Below are 22,447 nucleotides of genomic sequence, written 5' to 3'. Positions count from 1 at the left end.
ATCCTAGTTTTTCTTATTTATAAATATTTTCTGCATAGTCTGTTTAAAAATTTGGATTGTACTTCTCTTCATTGTGACGTTTGTCATTTGTCAAAAAGCCATCGAGTTCCTTATAATTCAAAAGGTTACCGTGCATCAAAACCTTTTTATTCGATTCATAATGATGTTTGGGGGGTCCCTAAGGTTACTGCCTTTTCTAGAAAAAAATGGTTTGTGACTTTTATAGATGATTATACTTGAATTTGTTGGGTATATTGGATGAATGGAAAATCTGAAGTTGAAATATTATTCGAGAATTTTTATAGTATGACCGAAAGTCAATTTCACACAAAAATAAGCATACTTCGTACAGATAATGGTACAAACTATTTCAACCAAGTTCTAGGAAATTTTTTGAAAGAAAGAGGGATTCAACATCAATCCATGTGTCATGACATCCCACAACAAAATGGCATCGCTTAAAGAAAAAATCGTCATTTACTTGAGGTTGGACAGGCTATAATGTTTTATATGCGTATTCCAAAATATTTGTGGAGGGATGCTATTCTAACTGCTTGTTACCTTATTAATAGAATGCCTACCCGTGTGCTGCAGTATATCACTCCTTTGGCATGCCTAAAAAAATCCTTTCCTGATAATAGGATAATTTCTGACCTGCCTCTAAAAGTATTTGGATGCACTGTTTTTGTTCATATTCCAGCTCATCTTAGGTCTAAACTTGATCCTAGGGCTGAAAAATGTGTGTTTCTTGGATATGCTCCCAGTAAGAGAGGGTACAAATGTTTGAAGACCATAGACATCTACAAGTTGAGGTATACACTGATGCAGATTGGGCTGGGAGTATAACCGATAGAAGATCGACTTCTGGTTATTGTGCCTTTGTTGGTGGCAATTTGGTTACATGGCGAAGCAAAAAGCAAAATGTGGTAGCTAGGAGTAGTGCAGAGGCAGAATTTAGAGCAGTTGCTCATGAAATTTAAGTGTTGTGGATTAAAAAATTATTGGAAGAATTGAAAGCCACCAATCGATTACCTATGAGACTGTATTGCGATAACAAATTTGCCGCAGCCATTGCTCACAATCCAGTGCTTCATGATAGAACAAAACATGTTGAGGTCGACAAGCATTTTATAAGGGAGAAACTGGACAGCGGACTGATTTGTTTACCCTATATCTCTACTATTGAACAAGTAGCAGATATACTTACAAAAGGACTACCGAAGAAGCAATTTGAAAATTTGATCGGCAAGCTGGCTAAGGAAGACATCTTCAAACCAGCTTGAGGGGGAGTGTTGGAAAGTTTCCAAATTTATTCAGTCAACTCTCCTTGATTATAGGAGAAATTTCTGTAATTATGTAAATATTCTTAGGAGATATTCTAGGAGATTTGTTAGCAACTGTCATTCTTTCCTTTATTATTCTTTCCTTTTAGATTATCCTTGTAGTTTATAAGACATTCAGTTTGTACCTTATTTTAAAATAATAAGAACTACTATTTCAATCCTTCTCCACTACTAGAGAGGTTCATCCTTTGAAAACCTAGGCTGGTTTGCTCGCAAATGGTACATCAGTTAGTTGCCTTTGCCAGAGGCTTATCCCCCCGAAAACCTTAGAGTGTTTTTCTCACCAACGACATGACGGTTCATTGCCCATGTCAAAAGGCTCACTATCTCTCAGTGTCTATCAGGGATACGGTTGTAAAGTTACCTAGATCTCTGATAGTCTTTCTCAAAGAAAATTATAAATAAATAGATAAATCAATCCTTCTATATTTATGACACCATAATGTGTTATTCATATCTTTGAAAACCCATGCACTGCCATTAATACTTGCATACTTGACTAGGTCTCTTTTAGCCTCAGAGTCTTTATTTGTCATGATCTTAGTCCAAAATTAGTGTCTGGATCTTAACATGTTCGTTGCTATAGAACGTCACCAGAACCTTCTATGGCAATGAACACATAAAGACGGGTAAAACACACAAAAAGCTAGGTCAGAAAGGCCCCAGAGTACCCAAAATCCGGCAGTCACCATGGTCGCCAAGCTTGAGACAGGCTGTATTTTGTTGGGGTTTTAGTATTTTTTGCTTGGGAATGATTCCTAGGGTCGAAAGGAGTCGAAAAAAAAAGAAACAATGCTCAATTTGGAGTTCAAACGAAAAAGGTATGATTGTTTAAAGTTTTAGGTTCCCGTGTTGTCGTCGCAGATGACTCTGGAATAGTAACTCCGGCGACAACTCCCCACACGTGCTGCATGTGTGCTGCCTCCCTTGTATTGGTCGACGGGTCTGGGCCAACCATTTGACTGGTTTGACCATTTTATTTATTTATTTGATTTAATTTAATTTAAAATTTGTTTTCATTTAAAAAATCAGTAAAAAAATACTTTTTGATCTCAGAAAATTATGATAATATAGGAGACAACCTAAAAAAAATTATATTTTATTTTAAAAATGTTTTCTTAATTTATTTTATTTATTTATTTTTTATTTTTATTGTTTCTCTTTTAATTGGGCTTTTTCTAATTAAAAAAAAAATATTTTCTTGTAGATTTTTCTTCAATTTTCTGTTTGGTAATTTAAGAAGCCCCTTTGCAGCATTAGGGATTGTTGGTTGGTTTTTTTATTCTTTTTTAAATATTTATTATTAGTTTTTCTTGCATTTTTTATAAATTGATAAAAATTCATTAAATTGCGAAAAATTCCTGAAAAAATATAAAAAATTTACAGAGAGGTTTTCATTCTATTTTTGAGATTTTAAAAACATGCCAATTTGAGTGATAAAATCAAGGAATATATGAAAACTGAACCTTGACAGCCCCTGGTACCTCATTTTGTACACATTTGTCTATTTGCAAATGTTTAGGTGATTAATTATGCTGGAATGTCCGACACTCTTTGGATGCTTATTTGGAGAAATCCATGATTAGTTTGAGTTTCACGCATGCTTTCAATGATATGTATTGCCATTTTGTGACGTTGATGCTTGATCCCTTGTCTAAATATAAGAATGATTTGAATTTTTAAAAACCTGGAAACATTTAATTAATGAATCTGTCGATGGATTCCATTGGGGGGCACAATAGCACTCCCTATCGATTTTCTTTAGGTGAAGGAAGCCTTGCACTCTAAATCGGAATACTGTGGGAATGCAAGGTGGAACAATATCTAATAGAAAGATAGTCTTGATAAAAGGAAGGACAATAATGCTGGATTGGTACTCATGAGGCTTAGTGGGTACTATCCGTAGAACAAGTGAGTAGAGGGTGCAACCTTCCCCCTGCATAAATGTACTCCCTAAGTTGGTTCTTTGGTTTGTAGACTTTGACCATCGGTTATTTGGACCCTAGAGATAGCTAGTTGGCCAAATTAATCTGTTGTAATTAAATAGGTGTTCTAACCTCACTTAGGACAAAGTAGGGTAGTGGCGACTCCATTGATATATTTTTGATCCACATCTCATCCCCAAACACCCAATTTCACATTTCGAGTTTGCCGCTCATGTAAGATGGTTCGAAGATTCACCTCAGTAAAGGTGAGCCTTCGGAACGTGTTGACAGTGTGGCGAATCCATTCAGAACATAATTCTTTGGAACGTGTTTTCACTCATTAATTGGTGTAGACAGTCAAGGGACTTCACAAATATGTTGTATTCTAAGGAGAATCTAGGTACAAACCCTATCGTGCAATGCTCATTTCCTAAGCAGAATCATAATGATCAAGATAGTTTTCATTCTTTATTAGTAAGAAGCAAAAGTACCGAAAGGATTTGAGGGAAAGTGGTGATAAAGGAAAATCTTGTTTCAAGCAATTCTGAAATTTTTGTTGATGATTCTATTCATTTTAGTGAGAAAAGGGATTCTAGTAGTAGAAAAGACCTCCAGTGGTTCTTCTAGTGTGGTTGACAAAGGGGTTTCAATAAAATTCATGATTCTTGTGAGGTCGAAAATCAGGGGAATAATGTTGGTTTGGGGATAAATCAAATAGTAAGAAAATTCTGATATGGTCAGGGTTTACACTTGTTGGTGAGCAGAATTTATGGGTGCTGAAATGAGGGAAAATTTTGAAGAAAAGCGAACTATTTCTGCTGAGATAACAAGAGAAGTGTTGTGAAGAGATGCAGGAGGTAGTTTTAGCATAATCAAAGAATCACTTGGCCAGAAGGATGGGACCATTGAGGGGTTGAGAAGCTGCAAGGGAAAAAAAAATTGGGGAGATTTTTCAGATAATGACAGTGTGGACATAAGTGATTTTGAGTATGATTGGGGTTTGCTTTTGGATGAAATTTGGGAACAGTGGTTATGTTTCTGATTCACCTGATAATCTTGGGGATTTTACATTTGTGCCACCTCCTCCATTGGAAAGATTGGAGAGAATTAGTATTTTTGAAAATGATGGTAAGGAAGAAAAGCAATTGGGAAAAGACGGAATTTTGTTTTTACCTATAGAAGAGGTCTCTGAGGATAATCTTCAAACTCAGCATTTGTTGGATGAATTGGCTCTACACATGTCAGATTACAAAGGAAATGAAATTTGGATGGATGCTAGCAAATCTAAGGTTAAGAAGGGTCAGAGGGAATTAGCAAAATTGAATTGTTCGGTGAATTATGACAGAAAGGGTTTAAAGAGGGGTTTTCTTGGGTAATGTTTGTGTTGTTTTATTTATTTATTTATTGTTTATTTTTGCTTTATTGAGGAATTATTGTCCTCGCATATGAAGTAATCTCTCTCTCTCTCTCTCTCTCTCTCTCTTAATACATCTTCTTTTATTTAAAAAAGAAAAGATTAAGTCATAAAATACATTAAATATTTATCCTTATTTTAAAGAGTTAGTTATTATTTGAAAATGTATAAATTTTCAGGGGTATTGAAAGAGTTTTTTTGAAAATAGGGTTGATGGAAAAAGATGTTCAAAAACTGTTTTGGGTTTGTTACATTAATAGTAGAGATATAGCAAGACTGGAGTGAAACTTCATTAGCTTTGTATTGTTGTTATTTTTATTTTTCTGTTTTTGATTTTCTTGTTTGTTTGGAGGATGTTTTAACCTATACTTTTTATCTTCCTTCTCTCTCATTAGATTATTTTTGTTTGTCTCTTTGTCAGGGAAAAAACTCATTGAGTTTTGTGGGTAATGATATATCATTTGTTGAAGTATATCTAGGCTGGACCTAGTTTTTATAAACAATTTATCATGTAACTTAATATCGCTTTAATCTCTCTCTCTCTCTCAATACATCTTTTATTTAAAAAAAAAAGATTAAGTCATAATATACATTAAATATTTATCCTTATTTTAAAAGTTAGTTATTATTTGAAAATGTATAAATTTTCAGGGGTATTGAAAGAGTGTTTGAAAATAGGGTTGATGGAAAAAGATGTTCGAAACTGTATTGGGTTTGTTACATTAATAGTAGAGATATAGCAAGACTGGAGTGAAACTTCATTAGCTTTGTATTGTTATTTTTATTTTTCTGTTTTTGATTTTCTTGTTTGTTTGAGTTTTTTTTTTTTGTTTTTCACTTTGTCAGGGAAAAAAATCATTGAGTTTTGTGGGTAATGATATATCATTTGTTGAAGTAAATCTAGGCTAGACCTAGTTTTTATAAACAATTTATCATGTAACTTAATATTGCTTTTATTCATTAAATTGGTAACTGATAGTTATTTTTTGAACTCTTTTATAGTTTTCCATATTTTTCCAGTTAATATTATTTAATAATAAGCCTAAATGATTATTATTTTAAAAAAATTAAAACCTAATATTCACAATAATCAGTCACAAATAAATGCTTACTTCTAGCTCTATAATTTTCCCTGTGCTAATGTATTCTAGTGCTTGCTTCTTTCAAAAAAAAAAATAGTGAATAAATATAACTGCTAGTGCACAAGGTTCTCACAGCATATTGGGAGGACAGGGAGGACATGATGTACTCAGTTTTACCTCTACTTTTTGGAGAGATTATTTCTGTGACATGAGCTTGACATTCAGGTTTTGAGTGTAGCACCTTATCTTTAGGTCAATGCATAGTTTTAAAAGATGGTGACGGTCGGCATGATGGTGATGGTTGCAGTGTCGCAATCACGGTCTTTCAGGTGAATTTATGACATTAGCAAACTTAATAAAGTAGGTGAGCACATATGATTTGTATGTTAAGAACCAAGAAAAGAGGTTTAAACCTACTTATTTGATGGGAATGAACTGTACTCCAAAACAGATGCTTTAGTTATGAAATTCTGGAATACTAGAACAAAAAAATGTGACTGATGGTATTATAGCTTTTGTAGCTCAAGAAACCAGCTTAACTTATGATTTTTGTCTGTTGAGTTGGATTTAGATGCTAGATGCTGAGATGGTTAATATTTTTAGTGCTGTCTCATCAATTTGTATTAGATTATAGTGCTTATTCTTTCAAAGTACTTTTTAGAGGAAATATGCAATATCTGATGCAATTGCTTCATGGATGGTCACATGGAAGCCTTGTAAATTGTCTGTCCTGACTGATTTAATTTACTTTGTATTGGTCAAGATTCATTTAGAAGAAAGGTATTGTTTAACTTAGGCAGTTGATTAGGAAGCTGTGGGAAAATGAAAAAGGTTAAGGTGTGGTGTTTGTCTGGCATATTAAGTAATGGTTCTGAACTTCGAATTCTTTAATCTGAGACTTTATTTTTGAGCAAATGCTTTCCTTATCATCTGTGACATCACTCCTGGGAACATTTGTTTGAATTTTATGAATATATATATTTTTCTTAATATCTAGGCATCCATCAAGGAATTGCATATAGGTTTCTTTTAGGTTATAATGTGGTTAATTTGAAATGTCATCCATATTCGATGCACATATTTATGTATAATTGTACTAGCCTGACTGATTTACGTTTTTATTTAATTATTCATTTTTATAGAAAAAAAAGAGAGATTTTATTAAGTGAATAGAAGAACATAAAAAAGGAGCCCAAGAAATCCTATTAGAAAATAAAATAACTAAAAAAAATAAAAATCAAAACAGCCATGCCCACCAGTCACCTTATTTCTGAAAACTATAATCCTTTGAAGCAACCAGCAGTAGAAACCCTCAACAAGGCCAAACACTGAATCTATCCCAAAGCAATGACAAAGATATCTTCTTTCTCCTGAAAATAGATGTGCATTTTGCTCTGACCAAGTCCCCCATAAAACAGCATAAACCCACACCTCCGTAATGCCAAACCATCTCTACTACTCCCAAATCCAGCAATAGAGATAGCCAAAAGATCCTCCAACAACTCCAGACACATAATTATCTCCACCCCCCCCCCCCCCCTCTTCCCCCCCCCAAAAAAAAAAACAAATAAATTATTCCACACCCTCCATGAAAAAGAGCTATGAAGAAACAAGTGAGAAACAGATTCTGAGCTGTTAAAACATAAGCAACATGTATCTTGAGATAAAGCCTGAAAAGGCCTCCTATTCTGTTATAGAACAATCTTTAGTGAGAACTACTAACCAAATAAAAGCCTTGTTATAAAAAAAAACAAAAAAAATCCTTAATCTTATAGGGTACTTTGTCCTTCTAAATGATACGATAAAGCGGAAAAGAGATGTTTATGTGTTAAATGCTCAAAAAAAGATTTTTGGGAATACTCTGTTGAAGAATTGAGGATCCACGATCGATAGTCAATCCCAGGACAGTTACCCTCCAATAAACATAACAATGATGCAAGCTCCAACACCTCCTATCATTAAAGAGACCCATGAAAATGATATTTTTAAAATTTATATTTTTATTTATTTTTAAAAATAAAATATTTCCCTTATAATTTCATTTATTTTTATTTTTTAAATAAATAAATTACATTTTATTATTTATTTATTTTTAAAATAAACTGATTGATGTTTATTCATTTATTTTTTAAAATAATCATTTTATGCTTTAGTATGTTTATTAATTTGCTAGTTGGTTTCGTATATCCAGGAAACAGCTGATCACATGCTTTACCCTAATCCTGGATCAGGAATGATACATGAACAGCATCTCCAGTTTTTTCATTTTCTTGGAACTGTTTTAGGAAAGGTATGGTGTCTTTTCCTCTTCCTTTTGCATGTAAAATTTATCGGCATGACTTTTGAAGTTTGAAAATAATGGCATGGTTTTGGAAGCTTCTTTGCCCATATGCTTCATCTTAAATGAACCGATCACATGCCATGCCATGTGAATTAAATACTAGCAGATGAAGGTTGTTTTATTGTCACTGTATCAATAGTGGAATTTCATTTTGATAAAGGAACTACTTGACTTTCACCTGGATGACTACAAGTTGTGCAACTTGATAGTCTGATAGATTATGAAAACAAAAACAGTTGCAGTCTTACTTGTAAATGGTTTGAAGCATTCAATACATGTTTGTGACTTTTGAATTCTATAACCATTTACAACAGAACAATAAAATAGCTTGATTCCACCATTTATACAACAGAACAATAAAGTAGCTTGATTCCATGGGAAATTTTAGCTTCTGTTTCAGTTGTACCTGACTAACTTTTTTGAAGAATCTTGCTATCAGAAAAAAGAGAATCTTTTAACTTTAGAAAAAGGTCTGTAAACACTTGATGCATGTCATTATATGTGCATGTATTTTGACTTGTGCATGTAGGTTATTATTAGTAAGGAAATGCTGTGAACAGGGGAGAATGGCATAACAGTATTTGGCCAAAGCTTTTGTTGAGTTGAGATGGGGCTAAATAATGTATTACCTTCCTGAGGGTGTTCTCTTAGTTGGACTTTTGCTTTGTTGTTAATTTTTCTTGTTGGCAGTCGATGTGTCACAGATTTATTTTGTACCGTCATTATTATTATTTTTTTTATTATTCTTTTATTTCATTAGTGTTAGCCCACCCCGTACCTTTTGTGTTTGGTACTACAGTACTAATTTTCCCTCTATCACACTGTTACTACATATGTAATTGAAATCTGCACATTCATGTCGTCTGTTGTTGGAAAGAATGCTATTTCGTTTTGTTGGTCCATCACAATTTAAATTTGTATTGTTTGTTTTCTTTATTTGTTAACCAATCTCAATTTATCCAGTTTTGGTGCTCTGTGTTGGGTTGCGGACTTACTTTTTTCCCCTCCTGATAGGCCATGTTTGAAGGGATTCTTGTTGACATACCATTTGCAACATTCTTCTTGAGCAAATTAAAGCAAAAGTAAGGTTTCATGTGGCTTTCTACTCTGGTTTGAAGGAGTTTTTGTATATATTAATTTTATTTGTGATTATAGAGTTGCAAAGCATTATGTATCATGGTATTGTATCTAAGGTTCTTTTTGACAATCTACGGATGGGAAACTGTTTTGTACTTTGTCTTCAGCGATATTATGAAAAAAAATCTATATTGCGATTTATGCAAAATAGAAAGCTATATTGTTTTCCTCTAGTAGGGGTGGAGAAGGGGTTGGTCAAATGTTTGGAAGTGGATAGAGATGGGGTGCTTGTGTCCCATCTCCAGTTTGCTGATGATACCACATTCTTCTAAGGTGATCATAGCTCTTCTTTTTTGAATACTCTTGAGTCTACTTCATATTTTTGAGCTGGTCTGGTGCTTTAAACAATGTTTTAAAAGGCGTAGGCGCTAGGCAAGGCGTTTAGCTCTTAAGAGGTGAGGCGTAAGCCTTAAGGCACTGGGGCATAAGTATTTTTAGAATTTTATTTTTAGATAAAAATATGTAAATAAGTTACATAGATTTTAAAACTAAAGAACAAAATTAAGAAAATCACAGATATAATGTTAAAAAAAAAAAGTTAAATATACTTACAAACTACTTGTTGGCCATTCAAAAATGGATAACTTGAATTCATGATGTAAATCATGACAAGAGATAGCTATACTATTACAAAATTCAAATTATTTCGTAGTCCAAGATACAACTCTTAGTTATTTTGGAAAGGTTGAGGTTTAAAAGTTTTAGAAACCAACTCATATTATGACATTCCTTTTTGATAAACATGTTAAAATTTTCTAGCCAAATCTAACTTGCGGATCACATGCCCAAAATGCTTAAGCCTCAATTAAAAAGGCGCAAAAGCATGCTTGTGCTACAAATGCATAAGCCTCAGCATCTAATGCGTTAGCCTTTTTGGAATTTGGTATTTTAGATTGAGCCTCTAAGGCGTTTTAGGCATGTCTTGCCTTGAGGCGAGCCTTGATTGAGCCTTTTAAAACATTGTACCTGAAAATAACTTGGGTAATAGTGGAAATTTCTGCTATTACGAGTGCCAGTAGATCTGGTAAGTTGGCCTTTTTAGGAGGTTTTGGTATTTTGGATTGACCCTTGCCTTATTTATAGGTCCTTTGGGTAACAATCCTAGGTCGATGGGCTTTTGGGACCCATTGGTGAACAGGGTGTAAGTGTTTAGATGGATGGAAAGGCGCATTATTTTCCTTAGTGGGCCACATTACTCTTATTCAGGCTTTTCTTGCTAATATTCCTTAATATTACTTGCCTATTTTTAGGATTCCAGTTGGTATAACTAGTAAGATAGAGAAAATTATGAGTGATTTTCTTTGGTTTAAGGTTGGGGGGAGGAGGGATCATTTTTTTAGTTGGGAAGTGGTGTGTAGGTCTAAAATGGAGGGGATGTTGGGTCTTCAAAAGCTGGTGTCTAAAAAGAATGTCATTTTGTCCAAATGGTTCTTCTTAGAGGATTTCTTTCTTTGGCAGTCATTAAAGTAAGTTTAGATTGCATGTGAATGGTTGGGGTACTAATTTCCCATCTAGATGTTCTTAGGAAAGTCCGTGGAGGTCCATCTCTCAAGTTTACCCCCTTTTCATTCCTCATACCAAGTTTGTTCTTGGAGGGTTCTTGAATTCGTTTTTTGGAAGATATCTGGGTGGAAAATGCTATTTTGTCCATTTCATTTCCTTGTCTTTAACACTTGACTTTGGGGCATAATGCTTTCATCTTTTTTGGTTTCTGATGGTCCTGTGCCTTCTTGGATTTCCACTTTTTCAAATCTCTTAATGAGAGGGTGGTCGAGGAACTTTAATCTTTGTTGATGATGTTGGGAAATTTTCCCCTCTGTATCTCCTTTGGAGTGGATAGCTGTTCTTGGTCTTTGTATTCTTTGGGGTTTTATTCTTGTAATTTTTTTTTTAACTTTTAGTGCTAATTTCTCCTTTCTGCTCCATAAAATAATTTGGAAGGCCAAGGTTCCTCAAAAGTTAATGCTCTTATTTGGTTGGTTGTGCTTGATAGAGTTAACAACAATATGTTGCGGAGTAGGAGACATTCGAAGGCACTTTCTCCATATGTGTGCTATGTATGTTTTGACTATTCAGAAACTGTTTTAAGCCTGTTTTTGCACTGTGATTTTGCTTGGAAGTGGTTTGAGTAAGCTTTTGGGAGAAAGTTGATTTTTCCCAGAAGCAGTAAAGAGTTTGTTGGTCATCTCTTTTTCTGGTTTTGGAAGCAAGGATGCTATAGCATTATTGAGATGTGCATTTTTTGCAGTGCTTTCGAGTTTATGATTGGAATCCATTGCACACATATTTACTGGGTAAAAGTTGAATATTCCTTTTTTAAGGAATTATTACTTTGCCAGTCTGCCCTTACAGTGAAATTCAAAGACCCTTTTGACCTTTACAAATTAATTTTTTTGGGAAAAAAAACTATATAGAACTTCCTAAAAAAGTAGTGAAGAAATTTAATCCTCTTTGGACCTCCACTGTTTCACCCTTTCTTAATTGATCTGCCATAGAAATCTGGCACAAAATAATCCAAATATGTTAATATGGTAACAGTAATCCCTGAACAAATTTTCTGGAACTTTTCTTCAGAACCAAATAGAAAAAAGCTAGCTTTTTGTGCTGGAAACTTGATATTCAGTATTTGGTTATAATTTCTTATGAATTTTGATATGTTCTTTTGAAGCCTGAGAAGAAAAAATAAGGCACCCCATGTATCAGTATTTGCAGAGAAGAAAGAGAAGATAAGATTGCCTGGCCACTGGTGACCATATCCCTGGTCATTGGCATCATCCTTTATACTCTCTTTTCATAAAACATGTTCATTCCATATGCTTGATTTTGCTCTTTTTGTTCTTTTAACTGAAAATTAAAAATATTGTAAATGCTTTTAAAAAGCTGACATGGCTAATATATCAAAATTGGGCCATATGTTGACGCATGATTTGTCAAAAAAAGATGATGCACAAATATGTGCTGCATATGTGTCACTTAACAGCTCAGACGAACAAGTGCCTTGGATTTCAAAACATTTTCCAACATATGGATGTCGAACACATGGAATGCTAGTGTCTTTTCGTGGGTGAGATGGAAGAGTTTTAAATTTTATAACAGTGAACCCTCCATTAGTATCTTTTGGTTCTTCTAGATTTGTTATTGATCGCCATTCTCATAAAAGCCACAGTATCGTGAAAGAAGATCAACTGTCAATGATATAAGTTTGTAATGTGTGTCCATCTATTTATGCGTCTCCTTTTGTGTATATACAGTTCTATTCATGCATAATACTGCTGGTATATACTTAAATAGTTACATTTTTTTCATTTGGAATTTACATTATAAAGACCATTTGTTTCTTCTCTCACCTAATATTTGCTTATTTATTTATTTATTTATTTATTTATTTATTTATTATTCAGGTACAACTATCTAAATGATTTGCCTTCATTAGACCCAGAATTATATCGCCACCTTATTTTCTTAAAGGTGATTTTTTCTCCATCTCCCTCTCCTTTATGGTTTCTTAATCCCTCTAAATCCTTATATGTGTCATAGGTTCATGGCTCATGTGGAATGCTTATGTTTACTTCAGACATGAAACTCTTGAAAACCTTTTCCTAAAACTTAAATGGGGGAAAACAAACAAACCAAAATCCCCAAAGAAGGAAAGAAGAAAATACTTTTAACATTTTAAATTTCCATTCAAGCCTAGATGGTTGGAAGACCCCATATGTTTATTTGGCTTCCATCTATTCACAACAAAACACTGAATTGAATTGCGTATGATGTGCATGGAAATGGAGATATTCTCAATTACCTTTTTTTCCTCCCGAAGGAACAGATTCATCATCTACATTGAATCAACAGCATGGATGATAGCTAGGACACTGTATCGTGACTAAAATTTTGCCTGTCATTAAGTGTGCCTTGTTATATTAGCTGCTGGAGATGATATTTGATATAGGAATAGAAAAGGCTTTCATGCTTGGAGCATGTTCAAAAAGAGCCCAATGACATTTCTAGATGTGATTCTGTTTGTTGAATTTGTACAGCTAAGTGCAGGTTTTAATCCCTTCAGTTATATTTCATGATTTGAATTAAAGCATAAAATTTTATTCATGCATATTGTTTTCTTGAATTTCAGGTTTTATTTTTTCTTTACTAGTAATGTTTATTTTTTTAGGTTTGTTCAATTTTTTGACCTTCATGGGGGCATTTGGATGTCACATGGAAATAAGATCTTCCTTCAAGTCTGGTTCGAAAGCTTTTGAAAGAAGCCCATTTAGTTTCTCTTAGCATTCAAAATGAATCTTTCTTACACATGAAGCAATAGGAGTTGGTTTTAAGACACCATGATGTGATTTATGTAAAAATTACTTTCTATCTCTTGCAGGTTCCTTTTTTTTATGTTTCCAACACTGGGGGATGATTTATGTCCTTAATACTCACTGAAACAAATGGAAATCACTCTATTTCCAAGCATGTATCATCTTGCACCCTCTTGGATCCTTGTTTTTTGTGGCACTCATTCATTTTCTTTGTGCTCTACAGCATTTTGAAGGTGACCTTTCGGAGTTAGAACTATACTTTGTTATTGTAAATAATGAATATGGAGAGCAAATGGAAGAAGAACTTCTTCCTGGAGGGAAAAACACACGTGTTACCAATGAAAATGTAATTACATTTATTCATCTTATGGCCAACCATCGTCTGAATTTTCAGGTAATGCAGTTTATTCTTTAATTAATTCATCATCCTGAATTGCATGTTTCTTTTTGTAGCTAATGTTTCAGCTGTTATCACATTCAGATACGTCAACAAAGTTCACATTTCTTGAGGGGATTTCAGCAGCTTATACAGAAAGACTGGATTGAAATGTTCAATGAGCATGAACTACAGGTATTGTGATCTCTTTGGAATAATGTGTGGAAAACATAGATTATGCTTACGTTGCTTGGCAGGATTACTATTTTGTTTTGCTTGTCTTCTTGGAAAATTGTGAGATTGTAGACTTCTGTGAAAAAAGGTTTGATTATGAACAATGAAATCTCAGTATCATGTCTAGGACATCTTATTGTAGATAATGTGAGTCTCTGAGGTACACTGCATATTTGTTTGAGCATCAAATTCATTATTTTAAAGAACGGTAGCATTCCACATAATAGTAATGTCCTGCGGACGTTACCTAACTTGTAATGGACTCCCACCTAACTTGTAATGGACTCTCTGTGCATGGATTCATGTTTTGCATCAGCAAACTTGTTAAAAACATATAGATTCACAAGTTTGGTCCCAGAATCCTATATACTAATGCTTTAAATGATTTTAGTAAATTTTAGTCAATTTAGATGTAACATATACTACAAGTATTAGATGTCATCTTGGCAGGACCGGCTCTTCACAATATGGGGCCCTAGGTGAGATTTAATTAGGGACCCTTAATATTTTGTTTAATATTTTTTTTTCTTTCTTCGTTTTTCATATCCGGATTCATATTTTCTCGTTGACATAATTAAATTTCAAAATTAATACTAACTATAAATTGACTAATTATGTAAACAAATAAAAATAAATTTAATAAATCTATAGAAATAATAGATTGAAACAATATAACTTGATTATTATTATTATTGCAAATTGATCGGTGAGCGAGACTTTAGAGATATCGGATTCTTGCCGGATACAACGCTCTAACCTCAAAGCTTCCAAAATCTAAGAAAAATAGAAAGAAATAAAAAATTCAGAGTGAAAATAATAGAAAAATAATGCACAAATATTGAAATCAAAATTAGGGTTGATGAAAATTACAGAGAATCGGAGGCCCGAAGATGATGAACACAAAAGCCGGAGAAAAAATCATAGAGAAACCGAGAGATGAGAGTGAGAGAGCGTGAGAGAGGGAAAGATTTTTTTAGAGAGGCTAAGAGAGAGAGATGAGAGTAATAGATAGTTAAAAATATAATAAAGTTGTTAGTTGGGAAATCAATGAGACTTGAAAAAAAAAAAAAAAAATTTAAATTGCATTTATTTTATATTTTAAAATACAATTTCATTTATTTGTTAGTTGGGAAGTCAATGTATGGGAAGAGAGCATAATAAATAATGTTAACATTATTTAATTAAAAAAAAAATTGGGGCCCCAAAAAAATATTATTATATTAAAAAAAATTTGGGGGCCCTAAAATTTTTGAGGTCTTAGCCGAGCACCTCAGCCACCTAAAGGAAGAGCCGGCCCTGCATCTTGGTGGCTTTTGTTGCTATTGATGAGAAGAATCATGTATTAGCAATAGAAATCATAAATATAAAAAAAATATTAAATATAGAATGTTCATATTTTAAACAAGAAAAAAAATGCATTGCAATAGAATGTATTTTTTTTCTCCAAATTAGGTGTAAGAAAAACAGAAAAAAGAAATAAAATTGAAAGAACTTATAATATGCAAATATGTAATTTTAATGAGAGAAAAATTTAGGTTTATCTGAATTCTAGTTATTAAATAAATATGTACTAAATGTCAAAATAAAATAAGCCCAAAAATGAATTTTTTTTATTAAAAAAAAATTCTAAGTGAAATTGAGTTTCTAAACTTCAATAGAGGAAAAGAGTGAATCCTTTTTTTCAAATAGAACTAAAAACCTATTTCAGTCATTCACAGCCAGTCTAATAATGCAGAGGCCTGTAGCAGACAGTAATGGCCAATATGATACTGTAACAGACAACAAGGTTGTGAATTGAAGGACCTCTTAAGAGCCCTCTAATGGTTTCTGAAACCACTGGTAGCAGTGATCCAATTTTTGAAAGCATGTGCTGTAAGAGAGTACATTCCTGTCAAAGAATGATGAACCTGCTTAAATTTAGTTTCCACAGCCCAATGGAGTTCCTATTATTGGCCCCCTACCCTTCCCAACCCACAAATAACATCCACATGATACTCTGTCATATCAAGAGCTCCCTCTTGCAACCCATGCCTATGGTAGTGTCTGTCTTGTCTGATAGGCTGATATTATACTTCCATTATTATGTGGAAGCATAGTTGTCAAATTGAGGTTAGGAACATGAATTTAAATCCCACTTTTGGGAATCAGGACTCGAATCAATTCATAATAATTGGCTTAAATTCTCAAAATCAAAATAAATTGAAAAAAGAACTTTTTTGGGCCTTTTGCAAAAGATTGATTGATCATGCTGGACTTGCTTTTAAAGTAAGGGATGTGGTCCAAATTCCACCATGATTTTTTCTCAAACGTATTGATATTTCATATATAATGAAAAACCAATCGCGAACAAGATATGTTTAATTAATATAGCTAGTATATATTGTAGGCTTAAAAGCACTAAGATAAACTAAAACGGTGAACAAAGAACCAAGAGGAACCCTTGGGAATTTTTCAATTCAGCCTTCATTCTTTCAGATATTTGATTAGGGCTATAAGATTTTGAGTCATAGTGAATCATGTGATTCAAATCATGAATTGATAGATTTTAATTGCTATGTGTCTAAGCCAGACATTGGTCCCCCCCCCCCCTCCCCCTTTCTCCTCCTGCCATAACTACAATGAATACAATTGCCCCTTGGCATTAGGTGTTTTCATCATTTTATCTGTTTCTTTGACTTTTCCTTTGTCTTTTTGCCCCTAGCTTCTGATTTCAGGCTCCCTTGATGGCTTGGATGTTGATGACCTACGTTCACATACCAATTATGCTGGCGGCTATCATAGTGTATGCCTTCTCTCTCTCTCTCTCTCTCTCGCATACTTAGGATGTGGCTAGTCAGGAATGTTTTGTGTTATATTTATATTGTCTTAGCTGAGACATCAATAATAGCTGCAGTATTAAGGGGTTTCTTGATTATCTTTTGTGTTGGGGATCATAATGAAGAGTTTTGGCTCTCTTTTTTTCTTTTTCTTTTTTCCTGGTGTCCCTGCAACCATGGTGGCACCCGCCACACCCAGCCCCAGGGCAGGGTGTAATGGGTGTGGGATTTTTTCATAAAAATGCCTTGAGGACAAGATATGCTTACAGCTTATATATTTGTTTATGATTACGTCTACGCACCATTATCTTTTATTTGGTCCAACTGATCCTTTGAAGCTCTGTGTCTTTGGTTTTTTATTTGTTAGAGGTTCTTCTACGATAAAAAGCTTTATCATTTGGGGATTTGATACTCCACATCTTTCTTTAATAATATTATTTTATTTTGTTGATTAAAGGTGGGGAAAAAAAAAAAACCCTGTAATATAAAGAGCTTTGGATGTGTTGCCTACTGTTAAATATTTTTTGCTAGCTTGATGTAAATTATAGCTTCATCACCTAACAGCTTTAGCTTTTACATTAGATCAGCACTTGACCTGTGGGCCACCATTGTATATTAAGCTATTCAACTTTTCTCCTCCTGTGCAACCTTAGCTTGCACATGGAGATGCAAACAGATGAGCTTGAACAGGTCCACAAGCGCACACAGAACAAAACGCACTATGACTAAATGACTAATATAATGGGAAAAACACAGATGACAAAAAAACAAACCAAGGACGTTGTGAAACCAAAGCTTTGATAGTGTTAGATCACTGATGGACTTAAAAACTAAAACTGTTATATGGTAGGCCAACAATGTGCATCAAGCTATTCAACACCAAGTCTGATCATGTTCTAAACCTTAGTCTTTTACCTGAGGAATTGTTGTTGTCTTTTTTTAAAATTTTGTTTCCAAGATTATTTATTTATTTATTTATTCATTTTGCAGGAGCATTATGTTATTGAGATGTTCTGGGAAGTTCTCAAAAGCTTTTCATTGGAAAATCAGATGAAATTTTTGAAGTGAGTTATACAATCCATTGTTGGTTCAGATAGACCATTTTTTTTTATGAAATTTCTGATTTATTAGGCAGTATACAATTTCCTTTTGGATTTATAGGTTGAGAGAGATTGCATGTGCCAAGCACATGTATACAATATACACTAAATAAGATTTATTGTGGATTACATCTGGAATTATGTGTTATCAGCACTGCATGTGCTGCCCACAAGACACTAAACGGATGTCTCTTTTCCAAAATTGGAAAAAGATGGAAGTCTCTGGAGTCTTAAAGGAGCTGTCTAGGTTGATTTTACTTTTCATTGGAAGGTTAATTGTGTCTGAGCAGTTTGTAGTTACAGTTGTTAATCACTTCTCTAGATAGACTATTGTTTGTGGAACCATGTACATGAACTTTTGAGAACTCTGCACATGCACGATGTGCTTCCATTACTAATATTGTTTTTATATTTAATTCCAAATACAGATATTTCCCCTCTATTTTATTTAGTATGCTTATTTTTGGAGCCTCAACATTTTTGTTCACTAAGGTGGTATTTGGGATGATGAATTTTAGACCTTGGATTTGGATTTGGATTTGGATTTGGGTGGATTTGGACAAATTTTAATATAATTTTATATTACATCTTATCCAACTCCAATACAAATCCAAATCTAAATCAAATGTCTCTCCAAACATAGGGTAAGAGAAATCAATATGAAGTAAGTTACACATTGCATTTGCTTGAATGAATGTTACATCCATTCCTTTCTGCCAGTGTAAATGACCCTGCATTTTTACCACTTTTGCTTTATAGTCATTTTTGAAGGCTTATGAGCTATCAGAATGGATAAATAACAGTAAGAGGTTTATTTTAGGTTTGTGACTGGGTGCTCTCGAGGACCACTGCTTGGTTTCAGATACCTTGAGCCTTTATTTTGCATACAAAGGTAATAGTGTTACCAAAGCTGGCAATGCATTATTATTGGCCATTGTTTTATAAATTTTTTGTTGCTGGTTCTTGTAGGGCTGCTGGTAATGCTTCCGAAGAAGCTCTTGATCGATTACCAACATCGGCTACTTGCATGAATCTTCTAAAGCTTCCACCCTACAGGAGGTTTGTCCCAGTTTATCATCCTTTGCAATTAATGCCTCTCTCATTTTACTTGTCTAGAAAGCTTTTTCAGCATATATATGGGGCTACAATCGCTGTAAAATGGAATTAGGCTGTGTTTGGCAGCGTGGATTTCAGGCAGAGTAAAATTTTATAGTGTAGTTTATCCGGATCCACGCAAATTTGAATCCTAGCTGTGACTACCAGCTCTGAAACATGGGGTTGGTGAATTTATGAGTATTGTGGTTATGGAAGGGCCGTCCCTAGTTCTCTTTTTCTTCTCTCTGAGCACGGGGTCACATTCTTCTCTCTCTCTCTCACACACGCGCGCGCACACACACAATACCTTTGCCTCATCTTTTCTTCTCTTTTTGTTTCTATAAAATGATGTGAAAGTATAGCTTGGATCAAGTCCATGCCTTCCTACCAAAAAAAGAACAAAAATATCTCCAATGCTGAGATGAAATATTTACCAACAGTATTTCTCTATGTTGAGATGAAATGTTTGCAAACAGTTCCTACTCTTGAAGCACCTGGTTTATGATGCAGCAAACTTCAACTGGAAACAAAACTCTTGTACGCAATTAATGCAGATGCTGGATTTGATTTGAGTTGAATGGAGACCGTGCATTCTGACCCTACAACCAACGCATGCTCAACTGCTTATTTGTCAACGTGAGAAAATCAAGCTTGCAGTCTTGACAGGCATAACGCCAAATCAGATTACCAGCGCTCATGTTCTATTTGGTTGAAAAATGCCCAGTGTCAGGACTACTAAAGAGTACAGGATGATTATCAAATGTCTGTAGAGTAATGGCTGTACCGTAAAGCATGTAGATATAAATCCTTGTCCAGCGGCCGGCCTGCTCATAGATATAGAGTTCACATGTAAATAATGTGGGGGTCACCTTTCAAGGTTGAGCTCTAGATTGTATTTTCTTTATGCTTTTCCTTTTCCTGTAAAACAAGCAGGCTCGTTTTATCGCTTGTGAGGGAGGAATGACCTGTTGTGTGTAGGTTATTCCCTACAGCTCCAATTTGTTGTAGATGTGTTCTTCCCCCACTTCTTCCAAATCCTTGATTTTCATCGTGATAATCTGTAAATTAAAAATGAAGTGGCTCCTTATTTTGGTAATGTAAGTTGGATCTGTTTATTTGTTGGATCTGAATCGCTTGCATTTTGATGGATCGAAAGAATTTTCTTGGAGTGCACTTGCATTTTTCGTTAGTGACCATTTTTAGCAGAAGCTTGAGAATATGAAAATCTGACCGCCAAACTTTTTGGTTACTCGCTGCATAAATTGATACTCTTAAAAGCTCAATCAAGTTGGAAGGAGCTCAAATTAAGATAGAGCTCAACTTTGGGCTCAAATACTCAATTAGCTCAGGAGCTCGACTTTGAAAGGTTTGACTCCTAACAAGCACCTAGCGAAGCTCAAGATTAAACAATAGATCTTAGATATAAGTTCAAGTTCTTAATGAGTGTCTTTCAATTTCTTCTATCTTGCATGAACTTTTGTTTAAGGAATAGTAAGGAAAAGTTGGGCGTTCGATTAAGAACTTCTAAAAGATTAAACCTAATGGTCGTTTAGTTATGAGAAATAATTTGTATTTTTTATCTTTACTTTTCTAAAATAATTATAAATATGTAAGTGTATTGTTTTTATATTAAAAAGATAGAAAATAAATGGTTTGTTTAGTTGCACAATTTTTATATTTCATCTCTAGATTTTCTATTACTTACAAACTTACACCTTGTTTTTCAATTTCAAAAGTTATATGAGAAAATGGAAATATAAAAAAAAAGTGAAAAAATATATTTTAACTTTTTTATATAAATTTGAAAGATTATAAAATACATGTGTATAATTATTTGAAAAGTTAGATATACAAAGTAAATTAAAATTTATTGCTTTCCAATTTTTTTGTACTAATGTTGTAGCATTGAAAAATATTGTAATTGTTTAGAAACTAAAAATAAATAATGAATGAAAACTAAGAAAACCCTAGATTTTCTAATAAATTATTCTATTCCACAAGCATCCTTAATTTTTTTTTCTTCAAAAACTATAAAATAATTTTTCCTTTAATTATATTTGTAAAAAGATTTTTTTTTTTACTCCAAACAACTCTTTCATGTAAGACTAATCAATTTTACAACAATCTCAATGAATTCCTTTTCATTGGTTCCATTTCAAAAGTTGCAAGGAGCACCAAATCAGAATAATATGCTCCAATGCATTTTTTTTCTATCCATAAACATCCATTAAACATGATGGAATGGTGATTTAGCGGCCAATTCACTTTCTTGGCATGCACATTTTTCTTGCAACCCTTTCTTTACCCTTCCTTTTTGTCTCTCACCTCTATGCACACTCAATTTAACACTGGGTCCTCCCCCACATAAATCATGCTCCTTGAAATCTAATAGTATAGTTTGAGCAGATGTGATGATCCTAACATGAGACCTTATGGAATCATGATGAGACCCTTCTCGTCCAAAGTTAAGAAATGGAATGGATGGAATAGAACGGAATTGATCTCTATAATTTACATGTTTGCCATAATATTTTTCGTTTTCATTTCAATTCCAGTCTATTCCATTACATTGTATCAAATATTGGGTTAATATATTTTTAAAGAATAACCTGTGGCACTTATTAAGAAGGTGATTAGTGGAGAGAGGATACCACAAAATCAACATGGATATCTGTTATATTATGTTACTATACGTTAAGATGACGGGTGAGAAGAAAACGAAGATGAAGATGACAATTATAATAACTCGTGTATGTGACTTTTGATCCGCTCTTCGAATGGAGACAACAACCTATGCATTTTTACATGTCATTACACATGATCAATAGTTTACATTTAACCACATCCACAAAGAACTTATAATTTTTCAAAATGACATCGACAAAATCTAAAAATTGCAATGAGTCTTTAAAAGTCGATGAATAAAATTAGAAGACGTAAAATAAAATTGAGCAATACAAGAATAGTAACATTTTCCAAAATTACATAGGACAATATTTTTATTAATCTAACAAGAATCAACTTTAAGGTTTATCAATAAAATTAAATTGATAGAAGCTGATAGTAGGTGAATTGTTGAATCCAAATATTAGGGAAAAAACACAAGTTTCTAATAAAAGCATGAATATTTTTAAAAATTCTTGTATTGCCCGACTTTATATGCCTTTTAAATCCATTGATAAGCTTTTAAATTTTCATTATGATTTATAGGTTTATTTGACATTATTTAGAAAATTTTAGAGGATCCAAATCCTTCTAAATGTTCATAATAAAT

The 22,447-nt window shown here is 33.5% G+C and overlaps 1 protein-coding gene across 3 annotated transcripts in view; it reads left to right on the top strand.

The window, feature by feature from the left end:
- LOC131151708 (E3 ubiquitin-protein ligase UPL6) overlaps nucleotides 1–20,303 on the top strand; it is a 76,628-nt gene extending 56,325 nt beyond the window's left edge. For all 3 annotated transcript variants that reach the window (XM_058103086.1, XM_058103087.1, XM_058103088.1), the window contains exons 17-26: nucleotides 7,956–8,054; nucleotides 9,120–9,187; nucleotides 12,644–12,710; nucleotides 13,776–13,946; nucleotides 14,034–14,123; nucleotides 16,864–16,944; nucleotides 17,969–18,042; nucleotides 18,899–18,970; nucleotides 19,048–19,137; nucleotides 19,684–20,303. In XM_058103086.1, the coding sequence (XP_057959069.1) occupies nucleotides 7,956–8,054; nucleotides 9,120–9,187; nucleotides 12,644–12,710; nucleotides 13,776–13,946; nucleotides 14,034–14,123; nucleotides 16,864–16,944; nucleotides 17,969–18,042; nucleotides 18,899–18,970; nucleotides 19,048–19,137; nucleotides 19,684–19,750 (879 nt within the window). In that variant the 3' untranslated portion in view covers nucleotides 19,751–20,303. The remainder of the gene's footprint in view (nucleotides 1–7,955; nucleotides 8,055–9,119; nucleotides 9,188–12,643; nucleotides 12,711–13,775; nucleotides 13,947–14,033; nucleotides 14,124–16,863; nucleotides 16,945–17,968; nucleotides 18,043–18,898; nucleotides 18,971–19,047; nucleotides 19,138–19,683) is intronic.
- Nucleotides 20,304–22,447: the final 2,144 nt, after the last annotated feature.

The sequence above is a fragment of the Malania oleifera genome, chromosome 3, assembly GCF_029873635.1.
Source record: "Malania oleifera isolate guangnan ecotype guangnan chromosome 3, ASM2987363v1, whole genome shotgun sequence".
Taxonomy (NCBI): domain Eukaryota; kingdom Viridiplantae; phylum Streptophyta; class Magnoliopsida; order Santalales; family Ximeniaceae; genus Malania; species Malania oleifera.
This window is presented reverse-complemented; position numbering and strand designations above follow the sequence as displayed.